The 25,719-nt window shown below is 49.0% G+C and overlaps 4 protein-coding genes across 4 annotated transcripts; 2 read left to right on the top strand and 2 right to left on the bottom strand.

Moving 5' to 3' along the window:
• Nucleotides 1-1,494: 1,494 nt before the first annotated feature.
• LOC117855219 (protein SOSEKI 4) lies at nt 1,495-4,755 on the top strand. The gene is made up of 4 exons (XM_034737524.2): nt 1,495-2,408; nt 2,523-2,592; nt 2,682-3,482; nt 4,345-4,755. The coding sequence occupies exons 1-4, from the start codon at nt 2,192-2,194 to the stop codon at nt 4,478-4,480; spliced, it is 1,224 nt and encodes a 407-aa protein (XP_034593415.1). The 5' UTR covers nt 1,495-2,191; the 3' UTR covers nt 4,481-4,755.
• Nucleotides 4,756-7,044: 2,289 nt separating this feature from the next.
• On the bottom strand, nt 7,045-8,163 carry LOC117858364 (uncharacterized). The gene has a single exon (XM_034741420.2). It carries the CDS (start codon nt 7,841-7,843, stop codon nt 7,289-7,291), a length of 555 nt encoding a protein of 184 aa, XP_034597311.1. The 5' UTR covers nt 7,844-8,163; the 3' UTR covers nt 7,045-7,288.
• Nucleotides 8,164-12,781: 4,618 nt separating this feature from the next.
• On the bottom strand, nt 12,782-16,235 carry LOC117857421 (uncharacterized). Its single transcript, XM_034740075.2, has 4 exons — nt 16,076-16,235; nt 14,393-14,537; nt 13,978-14,304; nt 12,782-13,696 (listed from the first exon to the last, which is right to left on the bottom strand). The coding sequence occupies exons 2-4, from the start codon at nt 14,534-14,536 to the stop codon at nt 13,055-13,057; spliced, it is 1,113 nt and encodes a 370-aa protein (XP_034595966.1). The 5' UTR covers nt 14,537; nt 16,076-16,235; the 3' UTR covers nt 12,782-13,054.
• A 2,786-nt stretch (nt 16,236-19,021) lies between these two features.
• LOC117854726 (protein ALP1-like) lies at nt 19,022-22,566 on the top strand. The gene is made up of 2 exons (XM_034736953.2): nt 19,022-19,231; nt 21,310-22,566. Exons 1-2 carry the CDS (start codon nt 19,096-19,098, stop codon nt 22,365-22,367), a joined length of 1,194 nt encoding a protein of 397 aa, XP_034592844.1. The 5' UTR covers nt 19,022-19,095; the 3' UTR covers nt 22,368-22,566.
• Nucleotides 22,567-25,719: the final 3,153 nt, after the last annotated feature.

Here is a 25,719-nt window from a genome sequence, read left to right as displayed (position 1 = left end):
ACCGGCCACCACAGCGGTTAATCAGTGCGCTGCGCTACGCTTACCGGGCGCGGTAAAGACGAGCTGTGAAAAGGCGAAAACAACTCCACACGAGGCGGCGGATCTCGAACGCCGGAACGGCCCAGCGGTGGCGCGTCCCGTCCATCTCCGCCGTGAGTCAAACGCAGTCTCGATCCCCCGCGCGCCCCGCGAGCTCCCTCCCCGCCCCCGGTGTCGCCGCCCGCCCGTCGTGCGCTCTCGCTTTCCGCACCTGCGGTTGCCCGCCTCATTCCGTAGCCGGTGGAGCCTCCCGCTTGTCCTGACCGCCTGTCCCCTCCGCTCTCGATCCAGTAAATAATCGCCTGGTGGAGTGGTGGTTAATCACAGCTGCCTGACCAGTGGGGACCGACCCTAAGCGGGCTCGGATTATCTCGGGATATACCAGGGTGCGTGTGGCGCGGCTCCGACACCGTACTATTCAATCACTGTTCATCTACTGTTCGTGCACGGTTCATTAGAATTAAATTTCTCTCTCCTCCTCTCCCTCTCATAGCCGGCGGAGGAGCCGAAGGAGGTATAAAGAGTCAGTTTGGTGGAGCTCCTTCTGAATGCGGCTCCTTCTAACCATCTATTGTTCATTTACTATAGCGTGGAGTTTCTTTTCTCTCTCTTTCTCCTCCCCTCACAAAACTCTTCGGCTTCATGAGGCTACCGACATGCTACAGTAGCCGGTGGCAGGTGAAGTTCGAGCACAAAAAAAACCCAACCAAACTGGACCAAATTGTGGCTCCTCCTCAGCACCGCCCCTAGTCCTGTTAGCGTGGTCCTGCCTGATCCTTGTCACGTGGCTCGGATTAGCATACTTGTCCCCGCCTGCTCCCATGCAGGAATGCAGCAGCAGAGCAGCGGGTTGGAACTCGGAGGCCCCAAGTGGGCAGGACAGGGATTGCAGCCTTCGCCTGCACGCAAATGCTTCCAAATGTTATTACCAACATCGGCGCGGCGTACCCGTGCTCGGGCGGCTCACATGATGCACGGATTATTATGTAATGGTGCGCGGCCACGCCACGGGGCATGCATCGGACATGGAACCTCAGAGCCACTAAACAAATCGTTGGAAACTTGGAACGGTCTGGACTCGAAGTACACACTATGCAGAGGTGTTTGATTCGCGGACTATTCAGAGGTGTTTGATTCGCGAACTAAGGAACTATCGAATATTTAGATCCTAATTAACATAAATTATTTAAAAAAACTCATTACACAGATGAAGATTAAATAGCGAGACGAATCTATTAAGTCTAATTAGTACATGATTTGACAATGTGCTTCTACAGTAATCATTTGCTAATGATGGATTAATTAGGGCTTAATAGATTCGTCTTGCCGTTTAGCCTCTATCTATATAATTAGTTTTATAATTAACTTATATTTAATCCTCACGGATTAAATTTTAACCTCAGGATCCGAACCCCTCTAAGCCTCTTTTTTACAGTGCGACTGTGATAGGCCTTGGACTTGGACCAGGGACTGTGGCACTTGGACTCGCCGGCTCGTCTGGTCAGCGCCGATTCGCCGTGCCCCAGACTCGTGTTTGCGTGGGCCTCGCGAGTCGAAGGGGCAAGCATAAAACAACTGCCTTGGCAGCGCCAAACCAGCTGCCATTTTCACCGTCCTCTAGACTAGGCAGTCTTTGACAGCCGGCAAGCCTTATTAAGTCATTACCTAGTCAACACCGACAGCAATTAGGCTCCTCTTAACTATACCAGATAGAAGCAGTACAGTACTTAACCAGCAGGACAGTCTTCTGCCAAACAAAACGCACTGCTGCTTCCGGCGTCCAGTTGACCTCAAGGACGCCAAGGAAAGAGGAACCAAGGAGAAAGCAACAAGATCGCAAAGAGTTCTTTCCTACCAAGCTTTCTCAGCTCCTTTTTCCTCCAGCCACAGGCTCCACAGTTTAATTTCACTGCGGTCATTAGTGTGCACCAAGCCACGCAAAAGCGCTGCGGTTTGCAGGAGCCGCCACGCTGGTCCTGGCACACGATTTGAATGCCTCTTGCAGTGCACTGCGCGCTGCGCCCCTGAGCCCTCCCTTTCGCACCTCCCCTTGTGTCGCACTCGCGCCATTTAAACGCTACGAGCTCTAGCGAGCGAGCGAGGAGAGACGCCAGCTGCCGCGCATCAATTTACTCAGTGGCAGAGAGAGCGCATGGCGGTGGTGGTGGCGGGCAGCAGGGCGAGAGCGGAGCAGGCAAGGATGCAGAGGCGGGAGCAGGAGCCGAGGAGCCCCGACTTGGCGGCGGCGCCGCCGAGGCCACCGCGGCCGAGGCCGGCGGTCGTGTACTACCTGTCGAGGAACGGGCACCTCGAGCACCCGCACTTCATGGAAGTCGCGCTCTCCAGCCCCGACGGCCTCTACCTCCGAGGTACCAATGCTCTGCTCACACATGCTTCGTTCTCATGGCATTTCGCCTTCCGTTTCAATGGCGTTCGTTGAGCGTTCTGTAACGTGTTGCCATTGCTTCGTTCTGTGCGCGTAGATGTGATCGACCGGCTCGACGCGCTGCGAGGCAAGGGCATGGCGCGCATGTACTCGTGGGCATCCAAGAGGTAGGTGTCTGCGCGAGTGCTTCTCGTTTTCGTCACGAGTTTGGTGCACCACGCCGTGACATGTGTTCATTGCTGCAACTGCAATGCAGGAGCTACCGGAACGGGTTCGTGTGGCACGACCTGGCGGACGACGACTACATCCACCCGGTGGTCGGCCGGGAGTACGTGCTCAAGGGCACCGAGCGCCTGCACCCGGCGGTGCCGCCGGCCCCGCTGCTCGACGCGGCCGCCGCGTCCTCGTCGTCCTCCGGCTCGCAGGAGACGCCCACCTCCTCGTCCTCCGCCAGGTGGGAGGCGCACGCGCACCGGAAGAAGAGCGCCGGCGCGCGCGGCGCGGCCGATGGGCTCGGTGAGTACGTCGTGTACAAGGGTGAGGAGTGCGCCGCGGACGCCGCGACGCAGACCGAGGACGGCGGCCGCGGACACCCTAGGCGCGCCCATGCCCAGGCTGCCGCGCCGCAGGACGAGCTGAGCCGGGCGGAGACGTCACCGCCGACGGCGTCGACGAGCCCCGAGACGCTGGAGGCGCTGATCAAGGCGGACGGGCGCGTCGTGGCGGCCATCAGCGGCAGCGGCCGGGCCCGGGCACCCTCCGTGCTCATGCAGCTCATCTCGTGCGGGTCCGTGTCCGTGCGCGACGCGCGTGCTTCCCCGGTGATGCCGCGCGCGCGACACCACCACAACCTCCACCACCACCGCCACCGCGCGCGCCCGCCCCGCCCGCCGGCGTCGGCGGCCGCGGAGGTGCCGACCTACCGCGCGAAGATCGTGGAGGACAAGGAGTACTTCAGCGGGAGCATCATCGAGACCGCGAAGCGCTCGTCGGGCGACGACGACACGTCCCAGGACCTCGCCGTTCTCCGGCGGTCGTCGTCGTACAACGCAGACAGGTGAAGAAAAAAAGAAATCCATCCCTCTCGTAATCATAATTGACGCGACGACGCAAGCCGCAGCAAGCGCCCGGATCACCGATCCGTCGCTTACGCGAGACGCCTCTCATGGATGGCAGTAGTAGTAAGGATGAGCTGCCACTGTTGCATTGAACCGCCCTGTCGTAATCGGCAGTAATGGCTCTGGCTCTGCTCATCGTCATCGCCGCAGCTGAACCCACCACGCCATTGCCGTACGCGCGAGATACGCTCCATCCAGCCTCCATTAGTGGTCACCTCCATAAATAGAAGTAGGTCTCGTGGAGCTGTCGCGCACCAGGCATCACGGCCGCACTGATCGCGGGGACGAGGGGTAGCGAAGAATTTCATCAGGAACGGGTGGGCTTCAATTCTCGGCCGGGGGACCTGGCGACCTGCTCCCGTTCCGTGCGAGCCGGGCAGGATCGGGGCTCCGGTAATCGGGAGCACCAAATCATTTGGTTCATCCTGCTTTTGGCGCGCGTACGCTCTACGTTTCAGAAGGATTAGCCTGAAGCTACTCATAAACCTGCAGTACTACTGCGCAGTTCTTGAAAGAGTAACCTGATGTCATGATGTGAGCCTGTAACAGCAGCCTTTGTCAGGAATTTCAAACCCCGCTTTTAATCCGTGGTCCAGTCGTACAGAGCCCTAATTAGGCGTGGGCACAATCTACATTCACTAGCGCATGGAAATAAGAGATCGTAGTATAGAGTACTATACTCTACTGCCATGTGAGTGACGGCGTACGAGAATAGTGATGATGAGATAGTGATACGGTGATGATTATGATGATCCGAGTCGTGCTGAACTCTACTACTACTACCATGCGTCTGTCTGGCAGGGTGATAAAGCTGGAGCTGGCCAAGGAGGCCGGGGACCTGCATGACCGCTGCATCCCGCGGAAGCCCAAGGCCAAGAGAGACGGCGGCTACCTGGTCATCTCCTGCACCGCGCAGGGGAATAATAACAAGGGATGACGACTGCGTCCTCGTCGCCGGTGGCATGCGGCCGTCATCCCGGCGAGCTGGCGATCGAGTGGTGGCGGCGCCTGCGTGGCTTCTTGCGTGGGGAACAGTAGATAACTGTCCTGTAGTCCAGTTTGTTTCCATCTGCTTGCTAGATCCTGCCTGTGATTCTCCGAGTGAAGTGAGCCCTGTCAATATGTGTGCTGTGCCTGTGCTGCGTCGTTGTCTGAACTTGATACTGTCCTGTAACCTGATTTATGCTGTGCTAATGGGGTTGTCACTTGTCAGTTCCAAGTGTTAACGTAACGTTAGGCGTGATTATGAATGCGAGCCGTGGTAGCTGGCCGCGTGATCCACGGTACATGGTAGCACGGTGCCAAATCGTAATGCTATCATTACTTCTCGTCCTCCGATTCCTCCCAGTTCTGAGATGTGTGGAATCTCGGGAAAGCAGTACCCTACTCGACTGTACTGCATTCCTTTTCCTTCGTCTTACCCCAGCTAGGAGATGGCTCCTACGGGAAGAGGCTCTGAGTGAAGCTGTAAATTTGGGGGTGTGCTTGGCAAAAATAGGAGCCTGATGATTGGACCATTTTGCCCCTACTGGTACTTCATCTTTCCATCTTGTCTGCCTCCACATCAGCACCGGTCCCCATGGTCAGCTCTGAGCTCTCCCTACTTTTGATCCATTTCCTCTCACACCAGTCCCTTTCCTGACTACGAGATCGGAGCGGTAGCAGACTAGCAGTCTTGCAACGGTGGCAAGCTTGGGGAAGCTTTGGCATTGGGCTCGAGGAAGCAACGGTGGTTGGTGGTGGCGGCGAGCCGGCGATGAGCTGCTGTGGCGCCGTCAGTGGCCTGTGTGTGAGGATGTGAGCCTGTGACACGCTCAAGAAGTTCCCAGAAGCCCCGGCAGGACTCGAGCTGCCTAAAATGTTTGGCCCAGCTATCGCGAAAGCAAGAGTTGGACCACAGATTCTCTCGAAGTTCCTAAATAAAGAACTTTTTTTTATTTTTTTTATATTTTTTTTCGATTTTGCAGAAATATATAGTCGGATGAAAAAAAGCCTACTGGGCCGGCGACAATAGCTTAGTTTTGCAATTTTTTCATCCGACTATATATTTCTGCAAAATCGAAAAAAATATATATATAAATGCAAAAAAATCCCAAATAAAAAGTGAACGGCCTACTTTTTTTTAAAAAAAGGTGAACGGTAACTGTAATTGGACTTTTCAGTTCAGCCTAGACTTTTATCAACTCTTAACCGGGTTCTTATTCATCTTCGAAAAAAGAGAGCCTAAGTTATCTTAGATACATGTGTCCACCGTTGGATGTCAGATCCGTTTCGTTTTCTTCCATTGGTTTTTATATTAGTGATGCTGCCTTAGGAGCATTGCACCATTAAGATGTTGATGGGTTCGAGTTTTAGGGTGGGGGGTGGGTTTATTTGCTATCCTCTGACTTAGAAAGGAGCTTGGATGGTCGGTTTACTGAGACAAGATGGTGGGAGCCGCTGGCCAGAGCAATAGAATACAGCTGGAAGTTGGTGCCCGGGATGACAAGCTGCCATGATTAGCAGTGCGCGGGGTTAGGACGACGATGATGGCGTGTAGATGAAGGGGAAGGAAGGGCGCGCGTGGGCACGACGCCAATAGAGACGGGGTTAGGATGGTGATGATGGCGTGTAGAGGAAGAGGAAGGAGGGGCACGGCGTGCAAGGCAAAACACCAATAGAGGTGGGGTTAGGACGACAATGATGGCGTGTAGAGGAAGGGAAAGGAAGGGCGCGGCATGCAGGGCACGAGGCCAACAGATGCAGAGTTAGGATGGCGATGATGGCGTGTAGAGGAAGGGGAAGGAAGGCCGCGGCGCCAAAAGAGGCGGGATTAGGACGGCGATGATGGCGTGTAGAGGAAGGGGAAGAAGGCCGCGGCATGCAGGGCACGGCATCAAAAGAGGCGGGGGTTAGGATGGCGATGATGTCGTGTAGAGGAAGGGGAAGGAAGGGCGCGGCGTGCAAGGCACGACGCCAACAGAGGCGGGGTTAGGATGGCAATGATGGCATGTAGAGGAAGGGAAAGGAAGGGCGCCGCATGCAGGGCACGACGCCAACGGAGGCGGAGTTAGGACGTCGATGATGGCGTGTAGTGGAAGGGGGAAGGGCGCGGCATGCGGGGCACGCCGCCAGCAGAGGTGGGGGTTAGGACGGTAATGATGGCGTGTAAAGGAAGGGGAAGGAAGGGAGCGGCGTGCAGGGCACGACGCCAATGAAGACAGGGTTAGGACGGTAGTAATGGCGTGCAGAGAAAAGGGAAGGAAGGGCGCGGAACAGAGGTGCTTGCACCTGCACATGAGGCGGCATGACGGGTAGGTGTGGTGGTGAAGGGCCACGCCAACCGCCGGTAGAGAAGAAGACGAGATGATAGGTCCAATCACAAATTCCACAAACACAACATCAGCTCTTTGCTGTGATTTTCTAGGAATGTTTTTGTCTCGCATCGGAAACACTTCCACCTCTTTTTAGGAAAACTGAATGATAGACTCGTACAATTAACAATCTCCACCGAACCACTAATTGAGGCAGCAAGCTGTCAGATAATATATGGACAATTTTACTTACAACAAACGAATTACAGTCGACAAACAGCTTTACAAAAGGAAAACCTACCGAATTAAGAAGGACTTAACCTATGAAACGAAGCTACAGTTAATGTATAATTTCATGTCATTTCAGGTTCCGAAAATTTAATCACCACTCATGTACTGTACACCATAGAATCACCATGCACATATGTAATATGCTGTGCACGCTAGGCTAGCTATACAAGCAGGTTGAGCAGCTGAGGCTCCGAGCTCCGATCAGCCGATTGTTGTTGATCTTGGCCGCCGTCGCCGTCCTCCAACGGCGGCAAGTTGAGGTCCGGCATGGCCTGCCCCGACTGCGCGGCGCCGTCGTGCGAGGCTGGCGGCGCCTCCCCCCTGTGGCGGCGCATGTGCCCGCCGAGCGCCTGGCCCATGGAGAACTCGAGCCCGCAGACGGCGCACTCGTGCACCCGCGCCCTGTCCCTCTCGGCGGCCGCCGCCGCGCCCGCCGGGTCGCTGAGCATCCGCGCCTGCAGCCGCGTGTGGCTGGTCCGGTGCCCGCCGAGCGCCTGGAACGAGGCGAAGCGCCTGCTGCACGTCTTGCACTCGAACACGCCCTCCGCCGCCATGGCCTTCCTGCTCGCGGCCGACGACGACGACGGCCTGTCGCCGCCGGCCGCCGCCGAAGAAGAAGACTCAGGCGACGACGACAGCGAGAGCCGCGCGACGGCGTCCGCCCGGAGCCCCTCCATCTCCCTTCTGTCCTCCGCTTCGTGCCTCGTAAGCGTCATGGCGATCGATCGATCGATCGATCGAGAGACGAGCTAAAAAAAATTCCACCCCTACGCGCACGTACGTGCTGGTATATAAGCCGAGGCGGGGCCGTGCGTGCGCGCTGACGAGATGGGTTTGTGTGCGTGACTGGACACGGCCATGTGTGAAGGAAGAGGCGTTCACGTCAGGGCTTTTCGGTGGATTGCCCGCGTGCGAACTGGCCGATGAGAGCGAGCCAGCCAGCCACTCCGATGTGATGAGAGAGGCCTTGGACACGAAGAAACGTGCCGCGGTCGCACTCGTACGTATCACACTTGGTCACACCCCCGTGGCGCCTCGGATCGGAACGCACTGTTAGGCACGTAGCGAAAAAGGTTGCGTGCTTTCTTTTGCCGCGCGTCCAGAATCTTTTTCGGCCGGTGGCTTTTTCGGTTAGTTAGAGTACTCGTTCATCGTCGACCCGGCCGGCCAGTTGCTTGTGTCACTGTGTCTTTGTAGTACCTGGCTTGTACATGTACATGCCTCTTGACTATTTGTTCCGTGACTGTACGTGCATATCTTGACGAATCGAAAGTGCGGTGACCTTTTCTTCACGGCAGAAAGACGGTGCTCAGCGCCGGTAGCTTGGACGGCCAAATCCACCGGCGCTTACCGCATAGTAGTTTAGTGCGCGGCGGGCGCGCGGACCACGTCGGCCGCGGCCGCGCGAGGGCGAGGGCGAGTCCACACGGCGGCGGCGGACGTAAGGTGTGATGTACGGATGCGCGAAGCAAAGGCAAGGCCAAGGCCCAAGCAACGGGGGGCGGCCGACGAGCCGTCACTTGGCCTGTGCGGCACAGATTTTTAAAAACGCGACGCGGAATTCCTCTCGGTTCCGTGACGTTTTCCCTGGGTCATCGATCGTGCGCTTTTCTTGGGCCGGAAGCGGAGTGCAACAAGCCAACAGGTCCCCGAAGCGATTTCTTGGAGTGTTCTCTCTCCTCTGGCTCGTCCAAGAGGTTGTTGGTCATGGACTCATGGTCAGGGTTCAGAAAGCAAGCGCCGGGTCTGGAAGAGCAGGAGCAGCGTATAGTCTGTTCCCTGAAGGTAAAGGAAGCCACGCGCCCACGCCACAGGTAGCTGGTCCAGCAAAAAACGCTCCAGCGTTTTTCTTGTCATGTGCTAATCGTGGTCCCACTTTGAATTTAGCACCTGTATATCACATCGGATGTTTGAATGCTAATTAGGAGTGTTAAATATAGGTTAATTACAAAACTAATTGCACAAATGGAGTCTAATTCGCGAGACAAATTTATTAAGCCTAATTAGTCCATGATTTGACAATGTGGTGCTACAGTAACCATTTGCTAATGACGGATTAATTAGGCTTAATAGATTTATCTCGCGAATTAGCATAGGTTTCTGCAATTAGTTTTGTAATTAGCTCATGTTTAGTCCTTCTAATTAGCATATGAACATCCGATGTGACACCGCTAAAGTTTAGCACCAAGTATCTAAACACCCACATGTATATCAACAACTATGCAAGTACAATCCTTTCCTCATAACATGTTGTCCTTTCTACCAGGGCGGGGAAGTATCAAACACCCCTACATGTTATATCAACAACTATGCAAGCACAGTCCTTTTCCTTGACAAACATGCTGTCCTTTCTACCGGAGCACCCGCCGCTCAACTGGGCTCCAGGTGCTACCGGAGCACCCATGAAATTTTTTGCTCCAGCGTATGGCATTGCTTCCCTACCTTTCTCTCTCCTGCTAGTACTGCTCGAAGAGAGCGCCAAGCCACTGTTACAAGTCAACTTCAACTTGGGGCCTTCATCCATCCAGTAGCCTTTTGATTTGGATGTGCACGTCATCGTGCTGAGGCGAAGGCGACTGGTGGTCCGTAGTACTGGTAGCGACATGGTACATACTCGGCAAGTGTCGCTGGAGTGGTTGGCTGCCCTCTCTGCATATATAGCTGTGTCGTGGCGATAGGAGGGGCGATTACTAACTGGATCAAGTATACCGTCACATCGAGAAGAAGCAGGTAGAGCGGGGAATAATCAAGAAGGAAAAGCAAGAGCCTAACGCTTTGACATGTGAGCATATTTGACTTTGTAACTTTTTCAAAGGATTCTTTTTACATCTTCTACTATATTACGTGCTCCAAAAGGTAGAGGGGGAAGGTACAGGATGATACAGTGGAAAAGTAAGCGCACCAGGAGTACGTAGAAATTTCACCGGGTTTCTGCACATGCCGGCTACGGGTTTAACGGTTATCATGTGCTGATTTTGACAGCGAAAGGCCCCAACGTGTGATCGTCGATGGGTTCCACGTTCTGCACGGAAGAAATGAAAAGGAATGGTTACTTGGTTACTGGTGGTAGCAGGCATTCATGCTAATTGGATTGGGTTTAATGGTTTCAATGGATTAGGTTTCTTTTGGAAGTTGTTTAGATTGGTTATTAATAGGCTGATTTATCAAATGGGTTGGTTTGGTTTGGATTCCTCCTAAGAGGAAATAGTTTAGGAGTGGTTTAGAGTGGGTTGCATTAGTTTGATTCACGAAACAATTTTAGGATCCGATTCTTGATATGAGCCCATGTATAAGTCCAACTATACATTTTCGCACGAAGTAGTTAATTATTAAACTAAATCATCTCCAACAAATTTCAATCAATTTCGTTAAAACTTTAAAGTGTGAAAAGGAGGTTTTAGTTTGAGGGTCCGACTCTTAATGTGGGGCCCAGCTATACTATTTTGCACAAAGTAGCGGACACTTGAATTGAGTCATCTTCGACAAATTTTGATCAATTTCGCTAAAATTTTAAAGTGTGAATGCGAGATTTTAATTCTAGGATCCGACTCTTGACGCGACACCCACATGTATGTTTAACCATACTATTTTACACAAAGCAGTGGGCAGTCAAATTGAGTCATCTCCAACAAATTTTGATGAATTTCGCTAAAATTTTTAGGTGTGAACGTGAGATTTTAATTCTAGGATCCGACCCTTAATGCGGGTCTAAATGTATGTTTAGCCATACTATTTAGCATAAAGTAGCGGACAGTCAAACTCTGTCATCTTCAATAAATTTCGATCAATTTCGTTAAAATTTTAAGGCGTGAACGTGATGCTTTAGTTTTAGAGTCCGGCTCTTGACATAGGACCCACATGTCGGACTCACATTTATTTCGAATATATAGGAGTTTTTTATATGAGCTCATAGGTTTGTATAGCAAGTCATGATTTTTTATAGTAAATCTATGGGTTCTATCATCAACTAGTAGGTGGATTGGTTTGGATTTAGACAATATAAATATGGGGTGAGCTTGATCTGGATTGGTGTCGGTTGGATTACAATCCCATTAGCAGGCGTGGTAGCAGGAAGACTGTGGATCTCGTCATTTTCTGTTGTCCCTGTCTCCATGCTTCCTTTGAACGCCGCCTTTTTTTTTCTCTCGAGGGGGTTACACATGCTGACCATCTAGTTTCGGATCACTCAGATTTTTTTTTTCTTTCCATTGAAGATTAAAGGGTGGATCTAGTAGAGATTTGTGATTGGGAAGAAGAGCAGGCTCAGCCATGAACAGGTAGATGGGGAAAAGTTCTGGATCAATCGGTCTTTCGATCATTCTCTGCCTATATCTATTTACTCTTAGTATTTTACACTTTAGTTCTTTTATTATATCTATTTTTCAAATACACACCCCCAACACTTCCTGAGAGTGAGAGGTATTAACGACGGGGGCGTTCATCTGGAGGCCCACGAGCCAGTTCGTGTGTCGGGCCCGGACATGGATGGATCCGGTGGCGGAATTTGCTTTGGCGACGTTGCCACTTGCCAGGATCTCTTATCAATCCAAGTCTACTGGAGAACAAATGGCTGAAGAAGAGTAGCCATGCATAAAAAAGGTGACCATGTTTTCCATTGCCATCTGGTGGTGGAGAGGGAGCAGGAATGTGCAGGACCCGGGACGAAAGACGGTCGCATCCACCCACTTACAGTCAAGCCGGTGAACGGGAAGAAGAAGATCAGAATTCAGAACCGCTGGAAATTCATCGTTTTTGACCGGAAAACGTGAGCCTCCCTGAGCCGTCCGTCCGGTCCATTCCACACGTGGGTGGTCCAGCACTCCTCCAGCATAACACGTTTCTGCCGCTAGATTCCTGCTTGCTGATATGGCGTTGAACACGATTGGGATGGTTCATGGTTGCCATGTCTACCATCTGCATCGTTGAGGCAGGCGATATCTGATATCTTACGGTGGAGACTCAGCTCGGGTGCCAGACTGCCAGTTCCACGGAGTCTTTGTTCCCAGTTCGCACTAGCGGTTACTGGTCGCAACATAACCCGACGTCCTCTTAAGTCCTTGAGCAGTTTGAACTCTCTGTGCGTATACAGTGTCCGATGCTGGATTTTGTATGTCGTGGTTCTGAATGGCAGAAGAAGGGTGGACATGCGAGTACACTGCTTCAGGCACATCTCGAATTGGTAAGGCATACTCTTCGTCAAGCAAGTAGTCACAATATCGCAGTTCCAGCAAACATTCAGAGCAGACCAACACGGACTGAACGAGCTTCAGAAACAAAACGAGAACTTGCACAGGAAAAATGAGCAATAGAATTGAAGCCCCAGGTTACATACAGCAAATTCTCTGCATGTTGCTATGCTATCTCAAGTTAGACATAAAGCAGTGCCGGCAAGGAAATGATCAGGGATTACATTTTATCCCCCGCACATGTTGAAGTTTATAATTTCAGGGCTCTTCAGCGTCAGAAGCACCACATTTCATAACAGATACATGATACAAAGCAGAACCAGATGATTTAAAACTGCACATCCCCCAACTTCTCCCAAGAACATGTGAAAGCTTGATCTCAGCTATCAGAAAAGATTTTTGATTCAGCAATGGAATTGGCACTTTGGCAAAAACAAACAGACGCAAGAGGACACAAAGCTCCCACAATAGCTCGCACAATGGTTCATCAAGACTTTTCTTTAATCCGACGCTATAATTTTAAATGGAAATACAGCAGCACCAAATTGCATACACGTGCATCAGCCCCGACCATAATAACATACCACACTGCCATATTGGTACTGACGCACCTCTTATTCCACTCGTCTCGCCCCACGGACAGCTCAGTTTTCAGGGACAAGCAAGGCAATTACATGACACTATAAAGTAGTTGAGGCATAATCTCTGCAGGCATTTCTGTGAATTACACGCACAGCACAATCAGAAGCACATGCTAGTGGTTGGCGCAGGTGCACCCCTAGCAGCTGAGCCAGCCATCTTTGTCGCGAGGGGATCCCATGCCTTGCCCTCAGTGTCGCTGCAATTCCCATTCTTGTTTGGATACATGGCAGCAGTTGTTGTAGCATTAACAGCACCCTTTGCAGCCAGATTCCTCAGACGGATGCGCTCGGCCCTTGACCCAATAGTCTGACCAATAATGGAGGCTGCTATGGTGAATGCCATCGCAGTCCTGGGCATCACAACAGACTTCCGCAGCATTGCAATTAAGGGAACAGCAGCATGGACAGCTGCGAACCACTGAGGAGAGAACTTCTTGGTGTGCTCCCTCCAGACACCAAGAGGGATATTTGCTGCCATTCCCAGTAGTGCAATGGCTACCATCTTTGCAGGCAGTGGCTGCGGTCGGAGGGATTTCACAAGCGCAGTTCGTGCAAGGGCGGCTCGGATAGCAACCACAGCAGGTGGGCACTTCAGCTTCATACCAGCTGGTGGCTGTAAAGCCTTGGCGACAAGGGGCAAAACACCACTCATTGCCCGATAAGACCGCGCAAGTGGGCACTGGCCATTTTCCAACCATTCTTCGCTGAATGCCTCGTGCGATGGTGGGTTGACTCCCTTTTGCTGAAAAGAACAAAGGAAAGATAATGAGAATACAGATAATAAGATAAACTAAAGGCAGGAAGAATGAGATAGCTATGGTTTTCTGAGCAACTACATTAGCCCTTGGATATAGCCATCTAATGAATAGCTAGTAAATGTTCTGACTTTGGATGAAATGTAAAATAAGTGACAGTACATACTGAGCCCTGGGTTGATATTACAACAGAAAGAATAAAAAAAATTATAGCATATCATCAGATGGAAATGAGATGCATAATGAAAAAAGAAGCGTCAGAACAAACTTTCATGGAAGACTGATCTGGTGTCTTGGGTTTCTGGTGGGACTGATCTAGATTGTTGGGCTTCTTGTTCTGCCTTTTGCCCTTGCCGTTGAAAAAGCCAAAACCAAATGGTCCAAATGCTGATAGACTTATTGTGGCTGCTCTAGCAGCCAATGGATTAAACGGCAGAGCAGGTTCGGTCTTCACATTAATGTTCTCATTGTGGCTCTCATCAGGCACATACGATCTTTCTGAAAGGGGAACTATTCCATCCCTGCCATGGAAAAGCTTGAATGCTGACTCAAAGCCTGGTCCATCCTCAAAAATTGGACCCTTGCCTCCTCGGGCCTGCACAATACCACATATTGTCAAGGAACTGATGATCCAATGACAGTGATCGCTGCCAACACAAAAGGTCATAGGAAACAGATCTTACAGCTACTGGCAACGCAGAAGTAAATGAAAAGGTTGTAGCTCCATTGATGTTTCTCAGGAATGGGCATCTCTCAACATCTGGGTGGCCAAAAAGGTTCTGTGATGATGCTGATTCACTGAGAAAGCTGCCGAAAAACATTTCCATCCTGACAAGTGCAAAACCAGACAAGCATTAGCGACATAGCAGGATGTATTTGATATAGAATGATGAACACTAAAACTAGTATATACATCAGTGATACTAAAAGTAGTTGTGTCATTGACAGAATCATAACTGAGGGCCAGGAAAATAAGATGCAAACAGCATACAATAGTTTTACTCTGTAGACAACAGAAAAGGAAATACAGAGGCCCTTGTTTTATCATTAACTGTGATTTTGTAGTATCTTATAGGAAGTACACGAGAACATGAGAAACATCAAAATAGGTACTGGTCAGTGGCCATATACTGATATACAGTGAGCAATGTCATAGGAACACTTATTCAGAGGCATGCTAGATGAATGCATGTAGGTGTACTAAATATGGCATTAATAACTTCTTGCTTCATATATAACTTCATATATAGCTAGAGATGGACAGAGACAGACAGCCCATAAGCCTTTCTGCGCATATAAGGCAAACTGTTAAGATAGACAGACATCCTGTTGCAGTGTAATTTAAACATTGCAATACTATTCTGTAGACATGTTATTGTGGTATGATTTAAACACTGCGATGCAATTCTGTAAACGTGTATACTAATATTATCTACTGACAAATGCAGAAGGAAGTAGCACCATCAAGAGCCCTGGTATTGTTACTGTGCACTGAATACAGGCTGCCAATAGTAGAACCAATAAGACTAAGATTTGATGTACTTCAGGCATGATCAGTGCCAAAGAGTAACTACAGAATGATTGGCCATTTCAATTTCATGCATAAGGTGGTCGCTCCTACATGGTTACTCCTTTATCTGAGACCACGCAAAAGACATGCGCTCCTTCATAGGAGTTCAGTACAGATTACACGCTGGTATGTTTGCTGTATCACTGTGATGCTTCTACCTGGGTAATGCCCTCTTCACCTCTCCTAACTAATTTTCATCTAACACCTCTAATTTAATCTGTTGACCCTCATCAATTTTGCAGGAGAAGTCCTGTATGACCAATGCCCCCACGGACGGTCAGCATGGTTATCCTGACAAATCACGAGCTAGAGCCCCCAGGATAAACATGACACTCTCGGACAACAGGTTACCTTAGCCTCGTGTAAGGGGAACAAGGCATGCCCTTGCCCAACATCGATCGGGCAACTACGCAATCGCATAGCTAACCTCATCCCGCATGCTCCCAAGTCCAAACCCGGAGCGAACCGGATCCCTGAGTTGCCTAACATCTTGCGAACCAGCAATTTCCCAACAAATTCGGCAGAAACAACCAACCAGATCTGCACATGCGAAACCGAGACAATCGCACCCCGCTCACCAATTACGCCACAATCGCTACAACCCAAATCCCAATTGACCCCAGATCATATTAATTCAAGCCTACTGGATCCCCACGGATCCATCAATCAGGGAAGCCACCCGCCACGAAGACCTTCCTCGTGGAAAATCGCGGGGGAAGAGCTCGAATTCACAGCGACGAGAGGAAGCTAGGAGGTGAGGAGAGATAGGGGAAAGGGGCGTGTGGAGAGCAGTTACCTCGCCGAGTTCTTGGAGAGCGAGAAGTCCGACCTGCTGAGGGAGACACGAATGCGGACGGGAGGAGAGGGGAATTGAGGAGTGGTTTGCGATGCGTCGTGTGGTCAGCACGGCACGAAGGGTGCGGGCGTCGCGCGGCAGGCACACTACTCCGCACCACGCGACGTGACGGCGACGCGTCCACGCCGCCGCCCCACCTACCGCGCGACGACTCCGGGAGAGCCGAGAGCGTTGCTCGCTGACGGGCCGGGCTTGTCAGCGTCGGTGGGCCAACTGGGCCTGGCCTACCCGGCGGATCTGGGCTTTCTTTGCGCCGCACGGCGCGGAAAAGAAGCCCGAGGGAATAATGATGACGACGACGGACGCGGATGGCGTGGGTGGGGTCAGGCCGTCAGGGACTCGAGGTTTGCTATGCGTCGGCCGTTGGGGATTACGGTGCTGAATTTACAGTCGAGCGGAACCTTCCAATCGAGCGGTCGAATCCGGTGGACACGCACCGATCCACCCTACGTGTGGGCCCACCACTCTCCTCCCATTCCCCTTCTCAGGTCTCACCCGTCTCAGTTCGATTTTTTTTCTCCAAAATTTTGTGTCAAAGTTTTGTTCAGAAACTTTGTTTCAAAATTTTTTACCTTATTTTGTTCCAAAATTTGTTTTATAAATTTTTATATTATTTTTCCATTTAAATTTTCTTTTCTCTACAAAATTTTTCTACGAATCTTCTGTCGTGAATATTTGGTATAAAAATTATGCCATAATTTTTTGCGTGGAAAATATTTCTATATAACTTTTTGGTAAAAAAGGGAAGGAACCACCCGCACGGGGGTGTCCTTCCGACACTCACTCGGTCGACCGGACGTCCGGACGGAGCGTTCCGTCCGGCGACCGTAAACTTTATAGCCCCCGTGAGGTGCTTGGCTGCTCACTTTCATGGGACGGAGACTCTAGTTCAGTAGTCAACGGTCAAAGCGGAGATGTAGCCATTGACACCAATGTATAGCAAACAAACAACAATATTCTCTTTTATAGACAAAACTAAATTCTAGCCAAACTAAAGATTGGAAGTTTGCCTAATTTCCACACACTGGATTCTGATAATTTCGTGCATGAAGTTATATTTGTTAGATTGAGAAGTGGACCACTTAATGTATGGTATTACTCTTTTAATTAAAGAAACACAACTGCATTGTAAGAATTGTCCATTATTTAACCATCATGCACCACACGAGGACACTAATTCTACAAATATCCGCCTCTTTGCATGTCTTCAAGCACGTAATTCATAATTCTTCATATTTTACTGCTGCCACCATCATATCTTATTTCACATAGAACTTCACTGTAGATATAAATGTTGCTACGTTTGGTACATCACACGCAATAAAAATATTTTATTAAAAAAATATTTATGTTCATATAAAAATTGGTACAATCACAACAAGATTAATGCACTGGAAAACATATCGATATCAACACCCCAAGAACACTGGCGAAGCCGCGGAGGCAAGGGAGCAGGTAGGGGCACATGCACCCTAGCATGCTTCAAACTCCACTAACAAAAACATCAATCAAATTCTAAAAATTTTAGCACTATACCCCCTCCCAAAATAACAGCACGGAAAAAAGTGTCAAGTTTCTAGGTCCATTCCCTTCCAAGAATACCAAACTATTCCGTACTTTATTGTGCAAGGGAGTAACTCACCGACCAGCCTGGCAATATAATACCACACTCACAATAACGCTTTAACTATTCCGAACCTACAGAGTTCTAAAATAAGATCTAGATAAAAAAAGATAAACAAAAGGTCAACCTAAAGAATTTAGGATTCCCGGAGGTTGAAAGGGATCGTATGATGGAAATTGGTTGTTTTTCCGAGTTACAAAGAACACGAGAACTCAAAAACTTGTTCTCCTTTCTACAAAACTAAATAATGGTATATTTGGATATAATAGCCACTCCCTTTAACCTAGCCTCCCATCAAAGGGTGACAAGCACGCAGAAAAGTGAATCTGAAGGAGAGACGGGGGCTGTTGACATGGCACATGACAATGGCCACGCCTAACGTCCTAACCTGCCTTGTTGGTTGTGGCATGCCACTGGGCACTGGGCAATAGGAGCAGCACTGCATAACAACAGGCGACCGTGGAACTACTTGTGCCACAGCTCTCTGTTAGAGCAACTTTAAAAGCTCCTTAAAATTACCACAAGATCTTATTTAGGGAAAAAAAACTTACTTCCAACAGCTTCACCATCCTTTCCGTAAAAATACGCGAAAGCTAAAAACACCTTTGTCGCCCCCGCGTATACGCGGGAGACCGGTTCTTTCCCGATCGCCCCGAACAACTCCTTCCCGTGTGCTATACGCGGGAGACCTACGCGGAAGAAGAAGAAAGAATAAATGGGGAGAGAGTACGGAGGCGCCGGGCAGGACTCAATTACGATGACATGGCCTGCTTTGAAATATTGGGGGCTAGTTATTAGCGATCTGTTGTAGGTTGATATGTTTTTGAGAATTTTTCTTTTGAAGAGCCTCCAATACATAGTTTTGGGGAAATGTTTTTTAGAAAACTCTTAGGGCGTGTTTGGCTACGAGGTGATGTTCGGATGCTAATTAGAAGGGCTAAATATGAGCTAATTATAAAACTAATTGTAGAACCCCTAGGCTGATTCGCGAGATGAATCTATTAAGCCTAATTAATCCACCATTAGGAAATGATTACTGTAGCACCACATTGTCAAATTATGGACTAATTAGGCTTAATAGATTCATCTCATGAATTAGACTCCATCTGTGTAATTAATTTTATAATTAGATTATATTTAATACTCCTAATTAATATCAAACATCCTATACGACGGGTGCTAAAGTTTAGCACATGTGAGCCAAACATCCCCTTAGTCACCAGCCTGCTGCTTTGTCACTAAACAGCAGGGTCTTTTCAAGGCCAAGTCATTTTGGGGTGTCGCAGCCTGCTTGGTAGCCGCCTCCTCTCTTGATCTCTCCGGCGTTGCGCTCGTCATGGCACCGCTGAGGGGGGCCAAGCGGAGGAAGCGCAAGCCCGAGAGGGCCTTGCCGGCACAGGCGCAGGCGCCGCCGGTGCCGCAGCCCCTCGCCGGCGATTGGTGGGACGCCTTCTCCCGCAGGCTTGCAGCAGGTATACATACACCCTCCTCTCCCTCCCATCTCCCACAGCGTGCTCTCTGTCCCTAACCATGTCGGCTCCTCGTTTCCTGTGCCGCTGTAACCTCGCAGCCGCGGCCCCAGGTAATGCGTGCTAATCTCTCGCCTTTTGGATTGTTCCTGGACCGATTTCGCGGTGCTAGATTAGGAGAGCCGTCGCTGAATTTGCAGTGCTCGTATGGCGTGTGCGTTCGGCGCGTTGTTTAATCTGCTCTCGCCGTGCTTCTTAATCCGGACGCTAGGCGTAATGAATCTGCTGTTTGCTCGCGGTTACTGAAGCCGGTGGGCATCGGGCTTGCGAGGTGTACAGACTGCAGAGGCAAGAACCACTGGGATGGGCGTTCCAGACCGAGGCATACGGGTATGGGCGATGCTTGTTGCTTTGAGGTCACAATTAGTTTTACCATTTGTGGGTTTGTTGCCTCGTCGTGTCCATTCCAGATCTGTTAAACCGGGTGCAGTGGTGTTACAGGTGTTGTTGATTCTGCCCATTGTGCCAACCTAATCCAAAATCTTTTGCTTGACCGTTGATGGCAACGTGTCTGGAGGACTATATTCTCCTGTCTTGAGTTCATCCCAGCAAGGGACGAAGTGAAATTTGCCTGAAGAAACAGCAGTTCTTCTTCAGTCTGGCGAAGGATGGTGAAACTTGTTTGGTTAATAATAGTTAGCTGTTAATTGGTTGTTGTTGAACATTGACATTTCTGTTCTCAGATAGTTTTCCCCAATTATACAGTCGAACTTTATTTGGGTGTAGTATATTCAAGCCTACCTGGTTATATGATTAACTCCGCCAGCAATTTGGGTTGCTGCTATATTTTAAGTAATGATAGTTACCCGCTAGTTCTGAAGATAATTCCTGTTTCAGTATTGCCTCTTAAAACATCATTACACAAGTTCATTAATGTAGAACTAGTTCAATGAGCTTACAGAGTTTATTGGAGGAACTTAAATTTTGTTTAGTGTCAATTGTACAATTGACCTTAAATTTGATGGACCATCTTAGCAGTATTTAGATTCATCAATCAATATGTGTACGAGTATAAACTGCAGATGTCAGTGTCTGCAGGCTTGTAGCCTCCCAAAAGATGTTTTTGCCTAAACGCTTGCTGTGGACGACTATACTAATCCAGCAAGCTACAATTTGGTTAGGAATTTACTCTAAGAGTCAGGAACACATAGTGATCTTGCTTGGTCTCAGTTGTACAGCTAACTGTAGATTTGATATGAAGGATCATCCTTGCAATATTTTGATTCATCTGACTATTTCCATACTGAGAGTACAAATTGCAGATGGTTATGGGTTGGGCCTTCCAAGAGAGAACAAATACTGTAGAAGGCTACAAGAGTTTAGCAAATTTTATTTTGGTCAGACCTAAAGTAGTTTAGAGAGACTTTCTCTAGTGCTATGAGTGTTCTCTCTGCAATCAGCTCTTATCGTTAAAAGTTAGTTGAATCACCAGGTAGCATATGTGCAGACAGTAAGCTGAATAGTAACATTATCCGAATTTCAAGTAACTGCTAAAAAGATACAGTTGAGTTACCTGTTCAAAGTTCAAACTCTGATGCAGACCAAGGCATCAAGTAAGATTTAGTCAGATGGTCACATGAAGGGTTAAATCATGATGGTTTAACTATCTATTTATAACTGCACTCAACTGAAAGTTTTGTCCTGAACCGCGACTCAAGTATCTTGTGCAATCATATGTACAACTTGTTTTTGTTGTCCCTCAAAAACAGCCTAACCTCTTCAGATAATGATAGAAAATCATTCATTCAACTTTTCTATCAGCTGCTGTTTTTTGGGCACTTTTGCCAATGTACTGCTTTATCTTGATTTCCTTCCATCTTTCTAAACATTAATATTTTAGATTTTAACCTTTCATGTCTTTTGCTCATGTTCCTCTTTTGCCTAAAACCATGCAGAGCATAAGCTTAAATCCTTCAGATGTTAACCTTTCATGTCTTTCTCATGGTGGCTTGTACAATGACTTTCCATTGTTATTCAGATAATGATATCTCTATACATGATTCAATCTGATTCCTTTACAGGACAACCTTCCAAACAATGCCAAAACTTCGAGACTGCCTTTAAGATGTTAAGGAGGACCTTCGACTACCTTTGCTCTCTAATTAAAGGGGACTTCACGAAAAAGACACGGAGTTTCAGAAATTTTAAGTTTGGGGACAAGGTGATTCTCGGTGTGGAGGATCAAGTCGGCGTTGCTCTGCTAAGACTGACCACTGGCGAGTCACTTATGAGCATAGGAACACGCTTTGGGATGAACCACTCAAGCATCTCGCACATCACTTGGAAGTTCATCGAGTGCTTGGAGGAGCGCGCTACTGGTCATCTGAAATGGCCTGATCCTGAGGAGATGGCAACCATCAAAGCAAAGTTTGAAGAGATCCAGGGTCTCCCCAACTGCTGTGGCGCTATGGACACAACACACATCCTCATGTGCTCTTCGGCGCAGCCTAACAGCAATGTCTGGCTGGACGGCGAGAACAAGAACAGCATGGTCCTGCAGACAGTTGTTGACCCTGACATGCGGTTCAGAGATGTTGTCTGTGGCTGGCCCGGGAGCTTGGATGACTCGTGCATCCTGCGCACCTCAGGTTTCTACAGGCTCTGCCAGAAAGGCTCAAGGCTGGCGGGGCAAATGGAGCTTCCTGGAGAATCAGAAGGGCCAACGGTCAGAGAATACATTGTTGGGGATCCCAGCTACCCTCTTCTTCCATGGCTGATGACTCCATATCAAGAGCTTGGTCTATCTTCAGAGAAAGTGGAGTTCAACAAGCGTCACGCCGCGACGAGAACGGTGGTGCAAGGTGCCCTGGCCAATCTGAAGGAACGGTGGCAGGTCCTTAAGGGAGAGGTGTGGAGGCCGGACAAGCACCGGCTGCCAAGGATCATCTACGCTTGCTGCTTGCTAAACAACATCATGATCGACCTTAAAGATGACATGAGGGATGGGATGCCGGCATCGCACAACCACGACGACGGCTACAGGCAGCAGGTCAGCAGTGTGGTGGACGACGACGCGGTCACGCAGAGAGACCTGCTGAGCCGGTACGTCAGCAGACTCGGCAGCAGATTGCCGAAGTGATTCCGTCCCTTGATCTCTTAAGTTCCTTGCTAACACGAAACGAAGTATACCATCAGGTTTACAGAAGTAGTGCGAATTTTCTTAATTTTGGTCATTGGTAGACTGGAATAGTGAAACTCGTGGTACACATCCTAATTTCTTTTGATGGAAAGACGTCCTAATTTGACAAGTACAAGAATGAAACAAGTTCTGTTCTATATCTTTATTTGCAATAAAAAATGTTTAAGGCAAAGAGGAATGGACGTGAAATTCGTGATCTCCGTGTACTAGGATAGTGGTACACTGGGTCGCACAGTCTGCGACCTCCGTGTACTTGTGAGCTTAAATTGCAGGGAAAACTGAGTTTCTCAACCATGACAAAACATTTGGCGCTTCGACCTAAGCTAACTTGAAAATTTGTGTTGAGAAATACCATCAGCTTGTAAAAGCCATGCAATCAACTGATGGAGCGTTAACGAGCATATGTCACGTACACCCAATCCAATCGGGACTCTTTCTATGCTCGGTTCTGCTCGTCTCCACGATCACGGGATCGAGACGGAAACAGAAAACAACAACAAGCAATCTCGCATGTCATCGGCGGTTATATTCATCGTCTCGTCTGCGGTAGGATCATCTGATACGCGGCAATTCCGGATGTCGATCGCCGCCGTCGTGTCAAAAACGCCCCCTGTCGGCAACGATGATCCAAGACAGGAGCAGCAAGCACCGGCTCCTTGGATCGGAGCCGTGGGCGTCGCTGCCCCAGGATCTGCTGGAGCTGATCGCGTGGCGGGTGCTGGCCGGCGACCTGCTGGATTACGTCCGCTTCCGCGCCGTCTGCTCCCACTGGAACTCGAGCACCGTTCCCCCGCGCGGCCGCGGTCTCGTCGACCCGCGCTTCCACCCGCGCCGCTGGATGCTGTTCCCCGAGGGCTACGGCCTCTACCCCGGCCACCCCAATCTCGGGTGAGTTCGTCACCTCCCGCTCTTCGACGACCACATCGTCATCGGCTCCGCCGACGGCCTCCTCCTGCTGTTCCGTCACCCCGACACCGCCATCCGCCTCCTCCACCCCTTCACCGGCGACATCGCCGCTCCCACCGGTGTTGCCCCTCTGGCCACAGATTATGGACATTGAACCACACATCTGCCGCTACATGACCGAGAGTATGAAGCTTCGCGAGCTCGGTGTCTTCCTCAGGGGAGTTTGCGCGGCAGTTACTGTGAACGCCGCCGGTGCTATCACAGTCATGCTGTGCCTTGACACCAAACGTCGTGTAGCCTATGCCGCTACCGGCGACCGGCGATGGTCCCTCTCGGCCTGGAAGCTCCCTCGTTTGCGAGCAGTAACTATGTCTTTCCAAGGCAAATTTTATGCCATGGCGGTGAATTCTGCTGACAAGAACAATGTATACATCTGCCGGATTGATCCGCCACAACCGAGCGCCGAGGGTAACCACTCGCTGTCACTGCCGCCACCGAGGATGCTCGTCAAGTCTCCGCTGGACGGAGGTGTACGTCGGTACAGCCCGCCTGGTAGAATGCGGCTCGGAGCTCATGGTTCTTGGCTTCACTGACGTTTCACTTGCACACTTGGTGGTTTACAGAGTCTCAGACCTTACCAAGGGAAGAGTTGCTCCTCTAGCGAGTATCGGAGAGCATGCTATCTTCTCTGAGGTGCATGCCTTGTGTATCTCCGCTAAGAGGTTCCCCTCTATTTTGGGTAACTCTATCATCTGCAAAAATAGATCATCTCGAATGGTTGAGACACATGATTTTAATCCATTGTTGGGAAGACGGGCTGTGCGACCAGCCCACCCACTTGTTGAGCAATACGACCTAGGTAGTGACACCTGGTCTCCAGCCATTGATGAAGACATTGTACACAGTGATAGAACACCAGCGAGCCCTTACACACTCGCTCATCATATTTTCACCTGTTGCTGCCGGTATTATTGGTAAGTCGAGCGTGCCCTTTTTTTTCATGAACTTTTCTTATATTCTTTTGGAGAATTAGTATGACTATCATATTATGCTAGAGTTACTGGGATGTTGTTTCGTATTAATTATATTTAGAAAGCTCATGTTTCCTTCCTCCCTGTATCCTTTCAGGAATAAAGGACTCATTATGTGTGCAGCAATAATACCTAATTGGTCGGTGAAGCCAAATTTGCGAATAATAGGGTAATCCCAGTCCTTTTCATCTATTGCTTTTGTATTCCACAAGTAGTGCAATAGTTTTCATGTAATGTTCCAAAGATATGACATTATTTCTAGCAAAACCAAACAAGCCATCGTGCTGCCATAGCCTTCATTTTCTTAGGGAAAGGTTCAATTTACAACCGTCAATTTTCCCTGACGAGTCTAAATTTCAACCTCCAATTTCTAAACCAGATAACATAGAACCCTCATCTGTTTAAATCCTCAACATAATAGAACATGTCCATAAAAAGTTTGTTCTTTTATTTTATTCTTAAACATTTTAGTATACTCAGTGTATTGGCTTTAAATTGCCTCTGTCCGTTTCTTCCATGGACATCCTTTACTTTGTAATTTTTATTATCTTCAGGGGTGATGGGTGGATGTGACCGGTTGGACCCACATGGTACCTGAGATGTTTGCAAAAGGATGAGTACTAATTAACTTATTGACATAAGTTGTAGTTCATATCTGCATCACTGCAGCAAGCTATATATGCTCACTTTATAGTCGTTATGTCATGAGTTATAATTGAAAAAAAATCAATGTGGCCATATGTCATGAATAAAGAATTATTGAGCCATGTTGCCATTATCACTTCATGTGAGAAACAACGCCTGATGATAGCCAAGTAAATGAAGTAGACATGCAGTGCTTTCAATATTTTGTTGACATATGCACTGATTACATGAAGTTATTCAAATTAAACTGCTAAGCATGCTGGCAGTAGCTGTGCAGATAGAAAATAGCATCGGTCCAATTTGATGGTCCATGTACAGAGAGATCACCTATTGAATTATCAGTTCATAGATAAGATTACAGTCCTTGTTAAGCTCAATGGTGTAGGCTGGTCTCACTGTTACCTGCTCTTAATGAGCCATGTTCCTCAGCTGTCGACGAACAGGAAATTTGTCGTTGTAGACTTGTAGTCATTGTGGTGTTTGATTTTGTGTTTATGTACCTTATTATGTGGAATGTAGATGCAACTTTGTTTGAATTTTGATGTAAGTAAATTTTCCTCTTAACTGCTCTTATATGCAATGTAAATGAACACTTTAATTTTACCTTACTCATGGTTTTATTTACAATTTCAGCTACAAGCTTTCGATGGTTTTCTGTACGTATCTTATGCAAGATCTTGTCTTCAATTGTGTATGATGTTGCCGATTTT

The sequence above is a fragment of the Setaria viridis genome, chromosome 5 (genome assembly GCF_005286985.2).
Source record: "Setaria viridis chromosome 5, Setaria_viridis_v4.0, whole genome shotgun sequence".
Lineage (NCBI taxonomy): Eukaryota > Viridiplantae > Streptophyta > Magnoliopsida > Poales > Poaceae > Setaria > Setaria viridis.
Note: the sequence above shows the minus strand (reverse complement) of the source record. Positions and strands in the feature narration are given on the sequence as shown.